The sequence below is a fragment of the Salvelinus alpinus genome, chromosome 13 (genome assembly GCF_045679555.1).
Source record: "Salvelinus alpinus chromosome 13, SLU_Salpinus.1, whole genome shotgun sequence".
Lineage (NCBI taxonomy): Eukaryota > Metazoa > Chordata > Actinopteri > Salmoniformes > Salmonidae > Salvelinus > Salvelinus alpinus.
The window spans coordinates 156,357-175,512 of NC_092098.1; the positions used below are offsets into that span (position 1 = coordinate 156,357).

At 45.1% G+C, this 19,156-nt stretch overlaps 1 protein-coding gene across 7 annotated transcripts in view; it reads right to left on the minus strand.

The window, feature by feature from the left end:
- phldb1a (pleckstrin homology-like domain, family B, member 1a) overlaps positions 1-13,820 on the minus strand; it is a 78,822-nt gene extending 65,002 nt beyond the window's left edge. For 2 of the 7 annotated variants that reach the window (XM_071337357.1, XM_071337356.1), the window contains exon 1: positions 6,981-7,333. In XM_071337357.1, coding sequence (XP_071193458.1) covers positions 6,981-6,983 — 3 coding nt within the window. In that variant the 5' untranslated portion in view covers positions 6,984-7,333. Of the gene's footprint in view, positions 1-6,980; positions 7,334-13,546 lie in introns of those variants that run through there. The other 5 variants (XM_071337363.1, XM_071337361.1, XM_071337358.1 and 2 more) reach the window with 4 other exon arrangements.
- Positions 13,821-19,156: the final 5,336 nt, after the last annotated feature.

The following is a 19,156-nucleotide window of genomic DNA, read 5'->3' on the forward strand; positions in this document are numbered from 1 at the left end:
TACCTAAGGAACCGCAAGAGGAGCTGCCCCTACCTACCTTCGGGCTATGCTCAAACCCTACACCCCAACCCGAGCACTCCGTTCTGCCACCTCTGGTTTCTTGGCCCTCCCACCCCAACGGGAGGGTAGCTCTCGCTCAGCCCCGTCCAAGTCCTTCTCTGTCCTGGCACCCCAGCACATGACCCCCGCCCCCCTCCTAGCTCGGACTACTGACATCTAAGTTATTGAGGAAAATTTTACTTTGTGATGCCTGTGATATGTGGTTGTCCAACCTAGCTATCTTAAGATGAATGCACTAACTGTAAGTCTCTCTGGATAAGAGCGTCTGCTAAATGACTAAAATGTAAATGTAAAAAATGATATATTTACCCTGGCTGCTTCCCATCACCATGAATCACTGTCTTTGACTCAGCCTTGCACAACACACACACACACAGACACAGACACACACACACAGATACTGTAGATAAGGCCCAGCTGTGGACACGTTCTCACCTCAGTGAAGAGGGAAAAGCCTCTGAGGATCAGACATGTCTACTGCAGTATACACAAACCAGAGACGTTGTAGACACACAAATACAAACAATAGATAACTCTGAAGAGTCATGTCTGTCTGGTCTGCTCTAGCTCAAGAATCATCCAACCATTCACTGACTCACTTTTAGTCTCACCAACATTCCATACCTCTGAGTTGATCTGAGCCCAAACAAAACGTAAATAGTCATAAATATTGTTCCCTGAAGGAGGGAAACAAGGTACAACACAACTATGGGAGTTGCACTGTCACTCACTTTGACTGAAAAACTGAAGAAAAACTAAAGAGGGCGCCCTGCCGCAAGCTGGATAAGCAAAACAGTCAAAAAGCTGGTCACATAAGCGAATATCTTGGGTCTGCTCAATGTACTTATGCAAAGCTCATATTGGATTACAGGGCCTGCAGCCTATGTTGCTCTTCAGAAGCAAAAGGAGAAGGCTCAAAGGGAATAGCTCAATGCTAAATACTTTTCGGGGCGAAGGCTGCATTCGGAAGCAACGTCACCTTAAGAGTCGCCAGAGACGGACTGAATAGTAGCAATAATGTTCAGAGGGAAACCTCTAGCCATCAGACTGGCCTTCTCAGGGGCCAGATCAACAGGAACCAAATCTCTGGCTTTGCATGCCAGAACTGCCCGTGCTCTGGGACAACAGGTCCCTGCGCAACAGGAGTTGCCACGGGACACAGCCCAACAGGCTTGGGCCAACGGGGAGCCACATAAATCAACTATAAGTTGCTTAGCTGATCCACCACCGAGTTGAGGCAACCGGGGACATGCGCCGCCTGAAGCGAGAGCATGTGTGCACTGCTCCCCAGCAATAGGGAGCGAGCTAAGGTAAGGAGGGAGAGAGACCTAGTCTCTTCCTGTTGGTTGATGTACGCCACCACTGACATACTGTCGGTTCTGACATCGTACTGCTGGCCCGACAAAAGCACGAGGAAGCGCCTGAGCTCCATATACACCATTAGGAGCTCCAGGTTATTGACATGCAGTGCGTTCCGCACCGCAGTCCATACCCCCCCAAATCAAGTTGCTTTCATACCGCACACCCCACACTCTGGGGGATGTGTTTGTCGTGATCACCTTGCAGGATACAGCGAAGCCCATGGGAGCCCCCTAACAATAGCAGAGGGTCCCACCACTGGGCCAACAGGGCCATAGGCCTGACAGGTACACCTGAAGCGACCAGTTAAAGTTGTGAGATGCGTCCAGGTGAGTGGCTAGCCCTCAGTGCTGGAAAGGGTGCATCAACAATATCCCCAGGGGAACAACTTCTATCACAGAAGCCTTCATCCCCAGTAGGCGCAGGAAACTGGCAAAAACGCACCGTGTGACGCAGGCGAAATCAGTCTAAGCAGAGCCCGGACACCCTATGTGAGGATAGAAAAGAGTGATACGCAAGTGAGTCTAGCTCAAGACTCAGAAGCAGAATGCGCTGAGATTGAGTCAGACAGCTCTTTTTCTGTTTTCTTCTAAAGCCTAGAGACTGAATACGGGACATTAGCATGGATGTAGCAATCGACTGTATTAGCTGGTGGCTTGTGAGCATTCTGAATTTGTCGACTCTGAGGTGCCTGTTGAAGGCACGTAGGTCTAGAATGGGACACAAAGTCCCTTTTCAGAACCAGACAATACAGACTATACCAGCCGTCATGGATCTCCGACATAGGAACCACTCGGATTGCCTGCTTCTGGAGAAGAGATATTTCCTCCCCCAAAACGGGCGCTGAGGACTTGGAAACAGTCAAAGTGATGGCGCACAACAAATTGTAGCCGGACCCCGACGTCCCCGTTCCATGATCCAGTACGACACCATGCATGCGCGCCATCGGTCGTGGCAGACAGTGAGCCTCGCGTGAAGTGCCATCTGAAGGGGCAAGATGCCACCTTGTGGACAGGGAGAGACTGATTGTTTTTTTCAATTTCCACCACTCTTGACAACCGTCTGTCTGAATGTGGAGAAGGGTTCAGTTTCATTGAACTCACAACCCGTTTTGACACCCGTGAACACTGTGGAACTTGGGGTTGAAAATGTTTTGTTGATGTGCCAAGGTTTGCCTAAAGCCCCGGCCCACTCTGGGTACAAGGGCTCCGACGATCAGTGACGTACCCCGATTGGCAGTGCCCAGCTCTGACCCGCACAAATGCAATTCCATTATCATGGAGGTTACCCTACTGGCCAGTCATAGGTACTGGCGACAAAGCGCCTAGTAACCTAGCTGGGAATGGGACAGACAGCTTCTGTGGTAACAGATAGGGGAGATTTTTTATTTAATCTAATTCCCAGCAATTAAAAGTATTGAGCTGGAGACAGACAGCTCATTACGGAGTTCATATGAACTACAGAGACTGTGTGTGGTATAATAGCATGGTCATGTCCAACCTGCACGTTCCCTCGACTCCGCTACCAACAGCCAATTGCCTATAGAGCCCATTACATGTATCATTAAAGGACTAATGAGCCACAGGCACGAATCAGCAATGAATCCCAGTAATGACCCAACTATTGGGGAAGAGTACCTCCTTGTGGATAGAGAACGATTTGCCCAACTTATTACTCTCAACCTGGGGAGATTGATATACCCCTTGGACCCTGTAAACACCATGGAACACGGGGTAACAAAAGGGGGGCATTCAACTTGGACAGGCTTCCAACATACAGTGCGTTGTGATTCCATGAGACTGTATAGCTTGCATAAAGCCCGTCCCCCTTACAAGCATACAGGGCTCCAGTAATGGCTGACGTAGTACCCTGTTTGGCCATAACCACATGTGGGGGCACTGTTGTCACAGTAATGTTTTTGTGGAGGGGCGCACCGGTCGCTCAGACCCGTGCTCAGGCCCGTGCCCCTTGCTCAGGCCCGTGCCCCTTGCTCCGGAGGTTCACTCGGTGGCTGCTTCCTCACCTGAGATGCACGCAAGCACCGCTTCCTCCACTCCCTCCAACTCCAGGATTTGGAAATAGGAACGGGGCTGCCATAACATCGGGGGAAAGTTAGTAAGTCATGCATGCTAGCCGACATAAGCCAGTAGACTTTTTCGTCTAAGATAGGCTACCTCGTCTCGTTGACCGCAGTCTCAAAGAGCATAACAGTGCTTGCTTAGCTAACCTGGTCTCGAAAGTCTACGTAGGACTGGATCATGAATGTGGGACCGGACCCTTCATCAACAAGTCTGGGGAGAGAGGAAAGCGGTGCTTGACCAAGGCAGACACAGGTTGCGGGTGGGTACCCACTGAACCTGGCCGCCCTCTCTCTTCGAGTAGTCTCCCGCAACCGGAGACAGAATGCACAGGAGCTGGGTTGAGCGAGGGGACATACCGCATAGCCCTCTCAAGAATGTTACACGGTTGTCAAGAGAACCTGAGCTGTGGACTAGGGGAACAGTGCCAGCTGCGGACAAGCCACTGTTACTGGCACCATCTCCTAGTCTCTCACACAAACTGATTCAAGCGAGATCAGCCAGAGCAGGCACCGAGCCGAGACATACAAGACAACACACTTGACTGTCTTTTTATTCATTTGGGCATGGTCGCTAACCCGAACCCGGCTTGTTAGCCTTCATCGTTTCAGTCGCGTTAGCCATCTCACTCATTGCTACAGCCAGGCCGAACAATTACAAAATAACAATACATTGGTTTGTGGTTAGGAATCTAAGAGAACAAATACAAACTCCAGCACGCAATGTCCGGGGGGCGAGCACGCGCTTCCACAAAGGGACAGTTTAGTTGGTGCAAAGTCAGAGAGTCTCACAAAATGTTTGTTTTTAGGAGCGCGAATCATTCCTGCTCGTATCGAGGCGAAGCGCGGAAGAATTGATGGAGTTAATCCAAATCTCGGGCTTATCACCTGTGGAAGGCGGGACTTTCCGTTTAAGTCGGTAGAGTACAACTCCCCATAGTTACCGAGAGTACTGACTGAAAGGGAACTACTGTATCTACAGAAAGACAGTTGATATGATCAGTTGATAGCTGATGTTGCACACTCTTTTCTTAACTCTGAACATTTTATGGCTACCAGTCTACCATACACATAAAATGCTCTATGGTCACAGCAGTGACTGTGTGGACTGCTATGTAGACTCCACCTGCTCATCTGTCTCTCTAGTCCACTCTAGTCTCTACACTTGAATTTAAGTAATTGTCTCCCATTACAAACATATCCAGTGAGCTGTCTCAACCACAAACGGAAGCAGACAAACATTTAGCATAACCCTCCATTACCACCTACTTCATCCATCTAGGATGTTGTTTTAGAAACCTAAACCATATCCTATGGTAAAGTTAAACAAGGCAACAGTAAACATGTCGTCCCACACGAAGGATGCAGCGCCCTTGGGCCAATCAGTATAATTTCGTAAATGACAGATCTCTATGGCAAGATGCACCCATGTTTCATCAAAATTGGTTTAATGGTGTCTGAGATATCACCTGGGTTAGCTAGATTCATATCCCTGAGCATGTGTGCCAAATTTCATCACTCAATCGAACAGATCAAGAGATATAAACATGTGCCTGTTATAGCACGACCGTGTGATCAATATGAATGTTCTTGAAAATATTGAGGCTTGGAGGTTTTCGCAAGATGTGTACCAAATTTTGTTACAATACCAGTATCATTGACTGATTTATATGCAATTATGTGCCAGACCTTGCCCACGTAAATGTTTATTGGTCAATAGCATGCCATGTTTTAGATTCTAGGCTGTAAAATAGGCAAATTTGTTCCGTGTGAGGAATTGCATGACTTCAGGTTAAATGGGGTGAGGGGTGTGACCTTTCAAATGTAGCATTTTCAATCATGTTATATAGCGCCACCACCGAGCCAATCAGTCAGTGTCATTTTGGAGATGCGGATCTCTATCCGAGATGCATCATTCACCGAAGTTGAATCAAAATCGAGCCAGTGCTGTCTGAGATATCGCGTGAGACTAACGTACGAACGCAGTAAAGTACTAACAGACAGAGACAAAGACAGTTCCACATTGTGGGGAACAACTCCTGAAGCCAACAATAAGTGACGATTACTTTGTTCTGGTTATCTGGCAGTTTTATGGTTTCTATGGCTAAAGAGTAGATAAGGAACACGCCTCCTCTCCTTCCCCCTCAAAAACGCTATCTGAGGACAACAACTTTTCTAAAGCCTCTGTCTCTTTCTCTCCCTCTCTCATGCATGTTCTGCATTTTGTCAGGGAGATTGCTTGAATGCGAAGCTTTGCTCGCTCAAGCAAGCAAAGACAGAGCTAGTGTGAATTTCAGGAATTATTTCCGGAATCATTTCTCACAATACGATAGTTATTGGAGATCGTATGACTGGGAATCCTTGGTTATGCTCAGTTGATGAAAATAGTTGTTTTATCTTTACTTCATTCTTTTTAAAAATCTATATTTAACTAGGCAACTCAGTTAAGAACAAATTCTTATTTACAATGACGGCCTAGGAACAGTGGGTTAAACTGCCTTGTTCAGGGGCAGAACGACAGTTTTTTCCTTGGCAGCTCAGGGATTCGATCTAGCAACCTTTCGGTTACTGGCCCAACGCTCTAACCACTAGGCTACCTGCCACCCCAGTGGTATTACTGTAGTAATACAGTGGTATTACCTCCTTATAATCTTGTCCATAGAACTTTAGAGTAATTAAGCAAAATAGGCTAAAAGCATTTTTTTCCCACTGTGTCTCCCTCAGTCTCTCTGTGATGTCATATCAGCCCAGGCAGCTGGGTAGTGCCACATGGGCATCTCTGACAATCCTCTCCAGTGTTGGATTCTCAGAGAGCCAATGGCATGGAGAACAGAGTATCCTCCTGTCCTGTTCACCACTGGCTCCTTAACCCTGTCTTACCCTGTCTTACCACCCAGCACACAACAGAGCAACAGTAGTCAACAGACTCATCCACACAGAGGAATGGACTGAAGAACTCAGACACAGAGGGACAGGGAGCACTGGACAGTGTAATGTGTCACACACATAGTCTCATACACACAGACACAGAAACACACACACTCCTACACAGCACAGGCCACTCTGATCTCATACAGTGCACACACCCATGTGGGAGAGATGTCTCATGCTTGTAAATGCTGGGCCTTCCTCTGTAACGTGTGATTACGGGGGCAATTATGCCCTGTAGGTTTGCCATGGGCTGCTAGAAATAGACCTAGCCAGCCACACAGTCTGGGCTCTGCTCTGGGCTGATCCCTGCTCCCCTTTCACAGTAAAGAGAAATTAAATTAAGAAAGAGAGAGACAAGGGGACATTGGAAAACTGAGAAAAACTTGGATACTGTACATCTAAAAAGCACATGTATAGAGTGGTACTGTAATAGAACATGTACAGGATTTAAATGAATTGACTTCTGAGTTATATCAATGATCCCCTGATGTATAAAAGGTCAATACTGTTAACATGTCAAAAACTTCAGCGGGTATAGCAGACAATCACTCACCATCTCCACTCATAGGGAATCCAAGTTGCAGTATAGTTCTTGTAATTTCTGTAATATATTCCACAGAGCAGTTGCAGCAGCGAAGCGGACACATGGTTGTTTACGTCTAACCTCTCGTTCACTTCAGTCACTCACTAAGCTGAGCTCTAGGGGTCCCCAGGGTGCAACGTTACACCCTCGTCATGAATGACTGGGGGGGCAACAACATCAGAGGTGTCCTCCGAAGTAGATATGCCATCAGGTCAAAGGTTGTACCTCCCAGGACTTCCCTGAACTTCCTACTCAGACACCCTGAGCAACCCTCGGGTGTAATTTAAAGTTCAGCGCCAACGTCTGTGGTCTCAACACACACAGAACAAATAGCCACGAGGTCAAGTCTAAGGGAGAGAGAGAGAGAGTGAACTTGACCTAACCCAATCTGTTCCTCATCCACAGACAGTCCTACCATTGATCGGGGGGAGTTGAGGCAGGACAGATGAGCCCAGCTGGACAGCCCAACAGCCCAACTCTGCTTTGCTATGGATACGAACCACTAATAACACTGAACACTCAGTGTTTCCAGTGTTTTATAAAAGCAGACATTGATAGTCACAGGAGGTCGGGGACCCACAGTGGAAATACGTGGAGATGTAGCGTAGGCGCAGGAAGAGGAGGAGAAAGAAAAGAGGGAAAAGACCTTGAGTCATAAGTGGAATTCCACCAGGCAGCTTCCTGCTGTTGGTCTCTGTATTGTTGGCAAAACAAAGGGGGGGGGGGTTCCAAACTGGAAATTTGGGAATATTTGGGAATTTTCAGGGCCATTTGGGAATTGTTTTATATTACATTGATGATCATTGTAGCGTTGATAATGACAGATAGAGATACAACTATCTTTCCATAGGATGTGAGAGAATTTATGAGCCTGTTGTTGTGATGTCCCTCAGGAACTATCTGGCTGAGAGAGAGAGAGAGAGCGAGAGAGAGAGTCCACTATCTCTGATCCCTCATGTCTGTTCCCATGGTCAAGCCCAGAGGAGTGATGTAACAAATGGAGAGCAGATGATGGATCACTTAAAAACAAATAAAAACATAAACAAATAAAGGCAGACAACCAAGTAACCAGATGGAATGGATTCCTCCAGGATCCAGCCCGGAGAGCAGGGCTGTTTCCTGTGAGCCAACCCAGGGACGTGGAGGTCTCTTGGGGATGGTGAAGTGGTTGCTCCAGCTGGACCTCGAGAAGCCTTTCACTAAACATCCACCATCAGTCTGCAAGGAACATCTATGGGGATTTTAATAGATATGTCTAGTATGTCAAATAGTGAGAGTTCAGCTTAGCAATTAAAGAGATGGACCTTAGAGATAGAGACGGATATCAGTACTGTAGTAGGATTACTATGTTCATTTGATACAGAACTTTCATAAGAGGTTCAAAGTCCCAAAAGAGGAATTCAAATGCATGTTATCAGGGCCAGATTACCGAACGGGCATGCAGGGCATGTGACCCGGGCCCTCAGATTAGGGCTAGCACAATTATTGTAAAATAACTTTGTATTTTTATTAAATCTTTTTGTTGTTGTTGTACTTTTAAACCCTTTTTCTCCCCAATTTCATGATATCCAAATTGGTAGTTACAGTCTTGTCCCATCGCTGCAACTCCCGTACGGACTCGGGAGAGGTAAAGGTCGGGAGCCATGCATCCTCTGGAACACAACTCCGCCAAGCCACACTACTTCTTGACACACTGCTTGCTTAAACCGAAAACCAGCCGCACCAATGTGTCAATGGAAACACCGTACAGCTGGTGACCGAAGTCAGCGTGCATGCGCCCGGTCGCCACAAGGAGTCGCTAGAGAGCGAAGGGACAAGGGCATCCCAGCCTGCCAAATCCTCCCTTAACCCGGACGACACTGGGCCAATTGTGCGCCTCCTCATGGGTCTCCCGGTCGCGGCCGGCTGCGATACGGAATCGAATCCGAATCTGTAGTGACGCCTCTAGCACTATGATGCAGTGCCTTAGACCGCTGCGCCACTCGGGAGATCGTAAAATAATTTAACCAGCAATTGTGGACAATAACCGTGAACGCCCCAAAAATCTACATAATCATCTTAATACATTAATTTTAGGAGAAGGGAGATTCAATGTTATATTCAAGTAGATATACAGTAGTTTACCCATTAGCCAGGAAGTGGGTAAGAGCAGAACGGCACGGTCGGGAAGAAAGGTTTAATTTCCAAAAGTTCCAAGTGTTCAAAACCATTTGTTTTGGAGACAAGGGTGTCACCAAAGCAGTGTTGTATTCATTAGGTATGTCATAGCTAATTTTCAAAAGATGCATTATGATGCATTACAATCTTAAAATGTTTTTCAACAAAAATTTAAAATATGACAATAACCGTGGCCATTTGCATGACAATTAATCGTTACCCAAAATTCCATAATCATCACAGCCCTACCCCAGACAGCATATGATTGTCTTGGTCACCACAAGACGACCGTTACAATGATAGCAAAATGTGATGAATTGCAGGAAATTAGCCTTGAAACTGCAAATTTTTCTCTCAGCCTCATGGTATGTGTAGAATAGTAGGATATTATCTTTTAAACTGCAAAATCTTCTTTTAGCCTCTTGACAAAATAGGATAAAACTGCACATTTTCCCCCTCTGCACCGTTGCAAAATTTGTTGAAATGCAGTAAATTAGCTGAGTCCCAAATGCGGTAGTCCAGCCCAATATTTTATAGTTCAAAGTTACCAATCAAAAATTCCAATCTATTATTACTGACTCCTTGGAGACCTCTGGATCTTAATTCAAAGTGTTGGGTATAAGATCAGTTTCTGAGATTCCAGCTTTTCCCACCACAAATGCTCACTATAAAGTCTGGGTCTGGGGCACATTATCAGTAGAGAATAGCATGTCCTCGCGTGACCACACTTCTCCTCCTTTCAGACCTGGGTTCAAACACCATTTGAAACCATTTCCAATACTTGTTCGAGCTTGCCTGACTTAGTTTACCAATACAAGAGATCTAAAACTGTAAACCCAGACCGTCTGCAGGCACTCCAGACCCGCTAGAGCAAATGCTCAAAGTATTTGAACGATTTCAAATAGTATTTGAACGCAGGTCTGCTTCAGTGAAAAAGTATGGTTGGCCCACTGCATGGTGTGCCAGTGTGTCTGAATACCATAGCATCATAGCCTCAGGTCTGGAAGCTACACTTATACTGGGGATGAGTCAGTCTTTCTCTGGCAACACAACATGTTCTTCTCGGCCAGTGTGTGTGTGTGTGTGTGTGGGTGTGTGTGTGTGTGTGTGTGTGTGTGTGTCCATGTTTATGTGTAAGTATGTGAGAAGGCCGGTTGCCTCCCTGGCAATGGAGCATGATGGAATGTGTGTTTGTTCAAAGGAAGGCTTGGACAGGGGGAAATGGGGTGGTAGAACATTGGGAACACATTATTCTACTGTTGCGCACATTTCTGGGTTCCAAATGTTCCGTTGTGTATTATGTTGTCACGCTTCGCTGTTCCTCTCCGCCGATTCAGAGGGCTCCACATGTTCCAGTCACTTTCCTTTGGCAGTGAGAGCTCTTTTCACTGTGGAGATTATGATTCTCCATTCAGACATACTGTGAATAGAGTCTGCATTAAAGCACTTAAGCCTGTGCACTTGCACTAAGTCTGGAAGGTAGGGGTCCGGGGAACACAAGGTGGGATGGGAGTTGTGGTTGGAACAAGCGTAAACAGGGAACACATTCATGAACATTAACTCAGCTGTCTTCAGATAGCCATTGAGAAACAATGACAAGAATACCATTTAGAATCAATAAAATATATGCCGTACACTGAGCATACCAAACATGAGGAACACCTTCCTAATAATGACTTGCCCATTCACCCTCTGAATGACACACATACGTTTCTCAATTGTCTCAAGACTTAAAATGTTTCTTTAATTTGTCTCCTCCCCTTCATCTACACTGTTTGAAGTGGATTTAACAAGTGACATTAATAAGGGATCATTCACCTGGATTCACCGGATCAGTCTGTCATGGAAAGCGCATGTGTTCTTCATGTTTTGTATACTCAGTGTATTTTATATTCCCAACCCAACACGTGCGGCATGGCAGCTACCATAAGGAGTGCACACCTTGTTATATTTCTAGACAGCGGTGAGCAGTGACTGATTTAGTGAGTACTAAATGGAGACAGACTTGGCCTAGAGGATAAGTTATTTCCACCTAAACTGGAGCACATTCAGATGACCACAGTTCTCCTGCTTCGCCACTGAAACCCATAATCCAGCTGCTTCAATTCAATTAGCTTCAGACTGAGCCTCCAGGCAAGTTTCTATTCAGTGGATAAACAGGAAGTTGTGAGAAGTGGAAAAAATGTGCGAAAATGTATTTTTAAATTTCACCGTCGTAACCACTGTACCGTCACTGAATAGGCAACATCATCTTACGAACTCCCTAGATGTCTTGACACTCCACCAATTTATACCCAAGTTCGACGATCTACTACTACATGCAAAATAGCTCTCTCAGCACGCCAGCAAAGTGAGTGGCTACTCAAAGTCTCTCATGCACACATGCACGAGCACATACACCAGGAGAAACAGATTCAATATAAATTGTTCCACCTGAACGTGCACTGAAAATAAATACCTACCAGGCTTCAACGCAGGTGTGAGCACAAAACAAGACTCATCACATTCACCCGGTTAAAGTAGGTGTAATGTTTCCAACAGCGACTCCAGCCCTCATCTCTCCTTCTCTTACTCTCTGATGGAATTCATGAACACACACACACACGCAAAGAAACGAACAAACACACATTTCAACTTTTTACAATACATACGGCTTCTAATCCACAAATAGTGATTCTGTCCCAGTGGTGGGAGCACAGCAGTTCAGAAAGACAATTACTTATTTTTCAGCATTTTACTAAGATAAACATGACACTCATATATTCTACTGCAGTCTGAGAAACAATTGATTCAAGAATGCAAAGCTGCAGCAAATTACCAAAGTGCCAATGAAGCAGCTTGATCTCCCACACATGAAAGCCTCCATTCACTGAGCCTGCTGGGTTTGGCCCAGAATCGCATTGGCTTACTTACACATCCACGCAGGCACGCACACACACACACACCTGTGCTCTCTAGTCCTCCCCCAATATCCGGCCATGGGAGTTCAACAGCTGTGTTTCTTGGCTATGATAGTGCACATGTGTACCTTTAACTAGCACAAACATGGCACTCATACTATAATCGCACCGTACATCTGATCTGAGCATTCAGAGTTTCAGAAATGTCAATGCCACCAGACATTCCTGGTTGATCTTCCACAATTATGAATATGAGAGCTCAATTGGTGGAGCTCCGTGGTCTACTCCTACTGTGATGGTCAGCGCACACGCACAGCGCAGGAATAAGTGAGCCATGTGAGACTAGGACCCCTGACACACACTTAGTACAATAGATCCATTATCCTTCTGCTTGAGGTAAGACAAAGCCACCACTCTATCCCAGCTCTGCTCCCTCTGCATTACACACTGCAATATTAGTATGGTGCGCTGTCTAGTATCTCCATTTCTACCTCTTATTCTGTGTGTGACTGTGACCAAAAGTATGCATGATCATGGATAGGCTACGACTTGTATCCAGTGATGAGTAAATATGACATTTCTCTCCGACGTTTTTATCCATTTCCCCTGACACTTTCCCTCTTTACATTTTTTCCCTCAATCTCACTCCGAGAGAAATGAAATGCAGTGTGCGGTCTTTCATAAGCTCATTCTGCTGTAGGACAGCAAACCAAGGGGAAAAATACCCTTTTGATGCTTCCGAGCACTGAAAGACAGGTTGCACTGTGTGTCACATGTACGTTGAGTGTACGTCACATGTACGTTGAGTGTACGTCACATGTACGTTGAGTGTACGTCACATGTACGTTGAGTGTACGTCACATGTACGTTGAGTGTACGTCACATGTACGTTGAGTGTACGTCACATGTACGTTGAGTGTACAAAACATTAGGACACCTGTTCTTTCCATTACATAGACTGACCGGGTGAAAGCTATGATCCCTTATTGGTGTCACCTGTTGAATCCACAATCAGTGTAGATGAAGGGGAGGTGACAGGTTAAATAAGGATTGAGACAATTGAGATATGGATTGTGTGTGTGCCATTCAGAGGGTGAATGGGCAAGACAAAGGATGCAAGTGCCTTTGAACGGGGTATGGTAGTAGGTGCAGGCGCATCAGTTTGAGTGTGTCAAGAACTGCAACGCTGCTGGGTTTTTCACGCTTGACAGTTTCCCGTGTCTAACAAGAATGGTCCACCACGCAAAGGACATCCAGCCAACTTGACACAACTGTGGGAAGCATTGGAGTCAACATGGGCCAGCATCCCTGTGGAATGCTTTCGACACCTTGAAAAGTCCATGCCCTAACAAATAGAGGCTGTCCTGAGGGCAAAAGTGCAACTCATTATTAGAAAGGTGTTCCTAATGTTCTGTACATTCAGTGTACATTTAATACCTCCTTACACAAACACAGCAAATAGAATAAAAATATAATTACCTGGTCTCAGAAGAGTTTTTAGTCACAGAAACGGTCAAATCCAATACTTTTCAGAGACAAGGCATGATTCCAACATTGCATGAGAGAGAGAGAAGAGAAATGTCCTAGCTGGTGATATCCTTAGGAAGACGTATCCTGATTGTTTTTGTTATGCTGTCTCTCCAGTGAAGAATTCACTTTAGTTTACACATTCTAAAAGTGGTTAGAAATTAACACGTTGTACAGACTGACAGACGGAGGATGGGAAAGAGACAGCCAGCCTCTTTTACATATCTCTCCCTCCCTGCTCCCACCCTCTATCCCTCCCTTTTCTTACAACCACTCTTTCCCTCCCTGTCCCTCTTTCCTTTTTTACCATTTGCATCCACCCACCCTTTCTTTCTACTCCTTTTCTTGCTCTCTCCCACCACCTCTCTCTCTCCCTCTCTGAGCTAACACAAGGCTGTTATTTATTCTCTAGCTGAGCGGTAGCCCACTTGTTTGGACCCCTGGACCAGAGAGAGAGAGAGAGAGAGAGAGACATTTAACTGAGGATGAGATCATTTGTGCCGTCACAGGGTTCGAGAGTCATATAGTCATGGGTTTCTCCCAATGACTATAACAATATAGCAATGTGCACCTCGTTTGCCACAATCAGGGTTAATTTGAGCTGTTTGACAGATTCTCTCTCCTTCTGTCAGGAGAGTTCTCCATCCCTCTTTGTAATATCCAATTTAGGAAGGAAGGTATATGGTAATATCGGGAAAGGAAACATAATTTACAAACGCACCAACCATAACTAGCCTCACGAGCCGTGAGCTTACATTAATGGTTGGATGTCCGTGTTGCGAACCATTAATGTAAGGTCGCGAGACCCGGCGGCTCCTGAGACTAAACCATAACCACAACACAACCAGAATAACCCCAAAAGATTATGAAAACAATTTTGGAAAGGCTAACAAAATAACTTTGTGACATATGTGAATGAGAAACGGTGTGCTCTTAAATTTAGACAGCCTTGGAGAGAACGACAGTACGGAAATAATAGTTAACGCAGCCAGTGGATATTTTCACATTTTTCCCTAGTAGATGGAAATTGCAGACTCCTGTTTCTCTTGGACACGTTGTCTAGGACGCCGTAATTGGTTCCTGCTGTCCTGGGCTTGGTTCAGTTCTTTGGTGCGTCATGCTGGTTTTGCCACAAATAAAACAAAAACATTCCCACCCTCTACCCCTTCTACTGGGTTATGGGCCTTCCGCCCTCCTATGTCTGTAATGTGCGTGGAGTATACTACATTACTAAATCTGGGGGTGAATTGTAAATAAATTAACTTTATAAACATCTTCCACTCACAGACAGCAATTAATTACCCAGAATTGTTGTTATTGGTGGCAGGGAAATGTACAGTGCATTCGGAAAGTATTCAGACCCCTTCCCTTTTTCCACATTTTATTACGTTAGAGCCTTATTCTGAAATGGGTTAAATAAAAAATGTCCCTCATTAATCTAAACACAATACCCCATACTAAGAAAGTGAAAACAGTTTTATACATTTTTGCAAATTTATTAAATATAAAAAAACAGAAATACCTTATTTACATAAGTATTCAGACCCTTTGCTATGAGACTCGAAATTGAGCTCAGGTGCATCCTGTGTCCATTGATCATCCGTGAGATGTTTCTACAACTTGATTGGAGTGCACCTGTGGAAAATTCTATTGATTGGACATGATTTGGAAAGGCACACACGTCTTTATATGGTCCCACAGTCAATAGTGCATGTCAGAGAAAAAGTTAAGCCATGAGGTCGAAGGAATTGTCAGTAGAGCTCCGAGACAGGATTGTGTCGAGGCACAGATCTGGGGAAGGGTACCAAAACATTTCTGCAGTATTGAAGGTCCCCAAGAACACAGTGGCCTCCATCATTCTTAAATGGAAGAAGTTTGGAACCACCAAGACTCTTCCTAGAGCTGGCTGCCCGGCCAAACTGAGCAATCGGAGGAGAAGGGCCTTGGTCAGGGAGGTGACCAAGAACCTGATGGTCACTGACAGAGCTCCAGAGTTCCTCTGTGGAGATGGGAGAACCTTCCAGTAGGACAACCATCTCTGCAGCACCAAATCAGGCATTTATGATATTGGCCAGATGGAAGCCACTCCTCAGAAAAAGGCACGACAGCCCGCTTGGAGTTTGCCAAAAGTCACCTAAAGGACTCTGACCATGAGAAACAAGATTCTCTGGTCTGATGAAAACAAGATTGAACTTTTGGCTTGAATGCCAAACGTCATGTCTGGAGGAAACTTTGCACCATCCCTACGGTGAAGCATGGTTGAGGCAGCATCATGCTGTGGGGATATTTTTCAGCGGCAGGGACTGGGAGGCGAGTCAGGATCGAGGGAAAGATGAACGGCGCAAAGTACAGAGAGATCCTTAATGAAAACCTGCTCCAGACCACTCAGGACCTCAGACTGGGGCGAAGATTAGCCTTCCAACAGGACAACGACCCTAAGCACACAGCCAAGACAACGCAGAAGTGGCTTCGGGACAAGTGTCTGAATGTCCTTCAGTGGCCCAGCCAGAGCCTGGACTTGATCCCGATAAAGCATCTCTGGAGAGACCTGAAAATAGCTGTGCAGCAACGCTCCCCATCCAACCTGACAGAGCTTGAGAGGATCTGCAGAGAAGAATGGGAGAAACTCCCTGAATACAGGTGTGCCAAGCTTTTAGCGTCATACCCAAGAAGACTCGGGGCTGTAATCGCTGCCGAAGGTGCTTCAACAAAGTACTAAGTAAAGGGTCTGAATACTTATGTAAATGTGATATTTCATTTTTCTTTAAAAAAAATAATAAATAAATATAGGTTTTTGCTTTGTCATTATGTGTAGATTGATGAGGGGGAAAAAAACATTTGATCAATTTTATAATAAGGCTGTAACGTAACAAAATGTGGAAAAAGTCAAGGGGTCTGAATATTTTTACGAATGCACTGTAGCTGACAATCAACACCTATGTGGTTTATAACCCAGACAGACATGAGAGAAGTGCAACTTTGGATGTGTTACAACAAGTGTCCCAGCATGTAGTCTGAAGGTTTTTTGAAATTGTCTGCATATTTTATGTGAACGAGCTGTAGACAGTAGCAGTTACTCTAGTAGCCAGTAGTTCTAACAATACGTAGTCACTACCGCGTACCCAGCATGACACCCTGCATCATAAATGGATACATAGCACACCGGTTAACATCCAAAAACAAGGAATGGGAGAAAGTGTCTCAAAATGCACCGTAGGAACTTCATTGTCTGATACCAAAACAATCACCATAACTAGCCACACATCACAATACTGCATTTCCCAGGAAACACTGCAGTCTCACCATCTTAATGGATGGGGTAAGGTCACAAATGGACAATAAAGTTTGACTGTATTATAAGAGCAGGAAGCCCATTACTTCCTTTCCCATGCAGTCGAAGTTCAGCTCCCAAACTTCCAATGTGCGGCCACAGGGAAGAATTAGATGAAAGCTCTCATTAAGAACATGAAAGGCAGGCAGGCTAATGGAGGGGGGAGCTGTTCTAAGGTGATTGGATTTTTTTATCAATTCACAAAGAGAGCTAATTAGCACTACATTGGGGAGGGGGGGGGGGGGGGGGGGTGAGGGATGGAGGAGGTCCAGTCCGTCCACAGAGGAGTGGAATTTACCAACAGCATATGACCGGTGGGAACCAACAGACAAGGATGTATCAAAGATGTTACCCGTGGCGCCACTGTTCAGTGACTGAAGGAGCACACTCTTCAATTAATCGATTTTAAGGCATAGGACTGATAAAAACCATCAATGCATCACAATATTTGTGTGACTGACATCTGACTGATTTCTTGATGGCCTTCAGAACCACACACAGGAAGGAGCGAGGGTATGCCTCGGAGGAATGTTATACTAGTGCCCCCTTGCGGCTAAAACAATGAAGTGCCAATCCTGCTTCAAGCGGAGAACAGGTTCAAGTTCACCAAGGATACATTTACACAGGCAGCCCAATTCTGATCTATTGTTGAATTATTGGCAAAGTATCTGATCTATCAATCAATCAAATGTATTTATAAAGCCCTTTTAACATCAGCTGATGTCACAAAGTTCTGTACAGAAACCCAGCCTAAAATCCCAAACAGCAAGCAAGCAATGCAGATGTAGAAGCACGGTGGCTAGGAAAAACTCAGAAAGGCCAGAACCTAGGAAGAAACCTAGAGAGGAACCAGGCTCTGAGGGGTGGCCAGTCCTCTTCTGGCTGTGCCGGGTGGAGATTATAACAGAACATGGCCAAGATGTTCAAATTCTCAGAGATGACCAGCAGGGTCAAATAATAATCACAGTGGTTGTAGAGGGTGCAACAGGTCAGGATCTAATTGGTCAAAAGACCAAATAGTAGCAGAAGATTAGAATTGGGCTGCCTGTGAAAACGCACCCTAATATCCAAACTGCTCAAAATATATTCTCCCCCTTGCAGGGGGAGTAGCTATGCCTTGTATATTGTATACTTATTTCTCATCCCTGTGCCAATCTGCCAGAGTCTGTTATGTAAACTAGAGGGAATGAGGGATGAACCCAGAGCCAGTGAAGGGGAAGCAAATACTATATAAATGGGCTCTTTATGGACCTCTTGAACTTAATGGACTTTGCTGGCTCAAGAAGAGAACGTCTCATCCGTGCCAGGAAAAATCTCTCTCCTGTAAACTCATTCATTCCTTATGGCTGGCTAAGCTTTCTAAGAAAGGCATTGTACATACCTGAGCTGAGAGGACTTGATACATGCTGGAAAGTACACCGTACAGGGCAGTGAAGGCAATGACGGCAAAGACCTGTTATGGAGGGGACCCAGCTGATGCTGAACAGACTTTCTTATAATGCAACTCCTCATCATTACGGATGAAGACCAAGAGACTCAGACAATGACGTTTGTAGCGGAACTTCAAGTTCTTCTGCCGCATCATTGGCACTCCCTACAACTCACTCCCATCTCTGTAGAGCAGACCACACAAGTGCACTGCACAAGTTTCCAACCCTTACACAGAGACAGTATGATCTGAGGAGTTCAAGGCAATCATCTATTGTAACAAGCCACATCACACCAGAGGTCTTTCTGGCTAGGGCTGTCAAACTACGCAAATTACACTCTCTATGACCTAAGACATTTGATATGCATGTTTAGGGGAAGGGGGATACGTAGTCAGTTGTTCAACAATGTGTTCCACTGAAATGTGTCTTCCGCATTTCACTCAACCTATTGATTTACTGGTATGCTGATTTGTTGTTTATGACTTGTGACCTACTGATGATGCACTGCCCTTAAAGTTAACCTGAACATATCTTTTTACTTGTGTTTTATATTTTATTGACATTGCATTTTATGTACAGGGCCATCAGAAAGTATTCATACCGCTTGACTTATTCGACATGTTTTACAGCTTGAATTCAAAACTGATTAAAAAAAAATAACCATAATGAATAAGTGAAAACATGATCAGAGAAATGTTTGAAAATGTATTGGAAATTAAATACAGAAATATATCATTTATATAAATACACCCTTGAGTCAATACTTTGTAGAATAACTTTTGGCAGCAATTACAGCTGTGT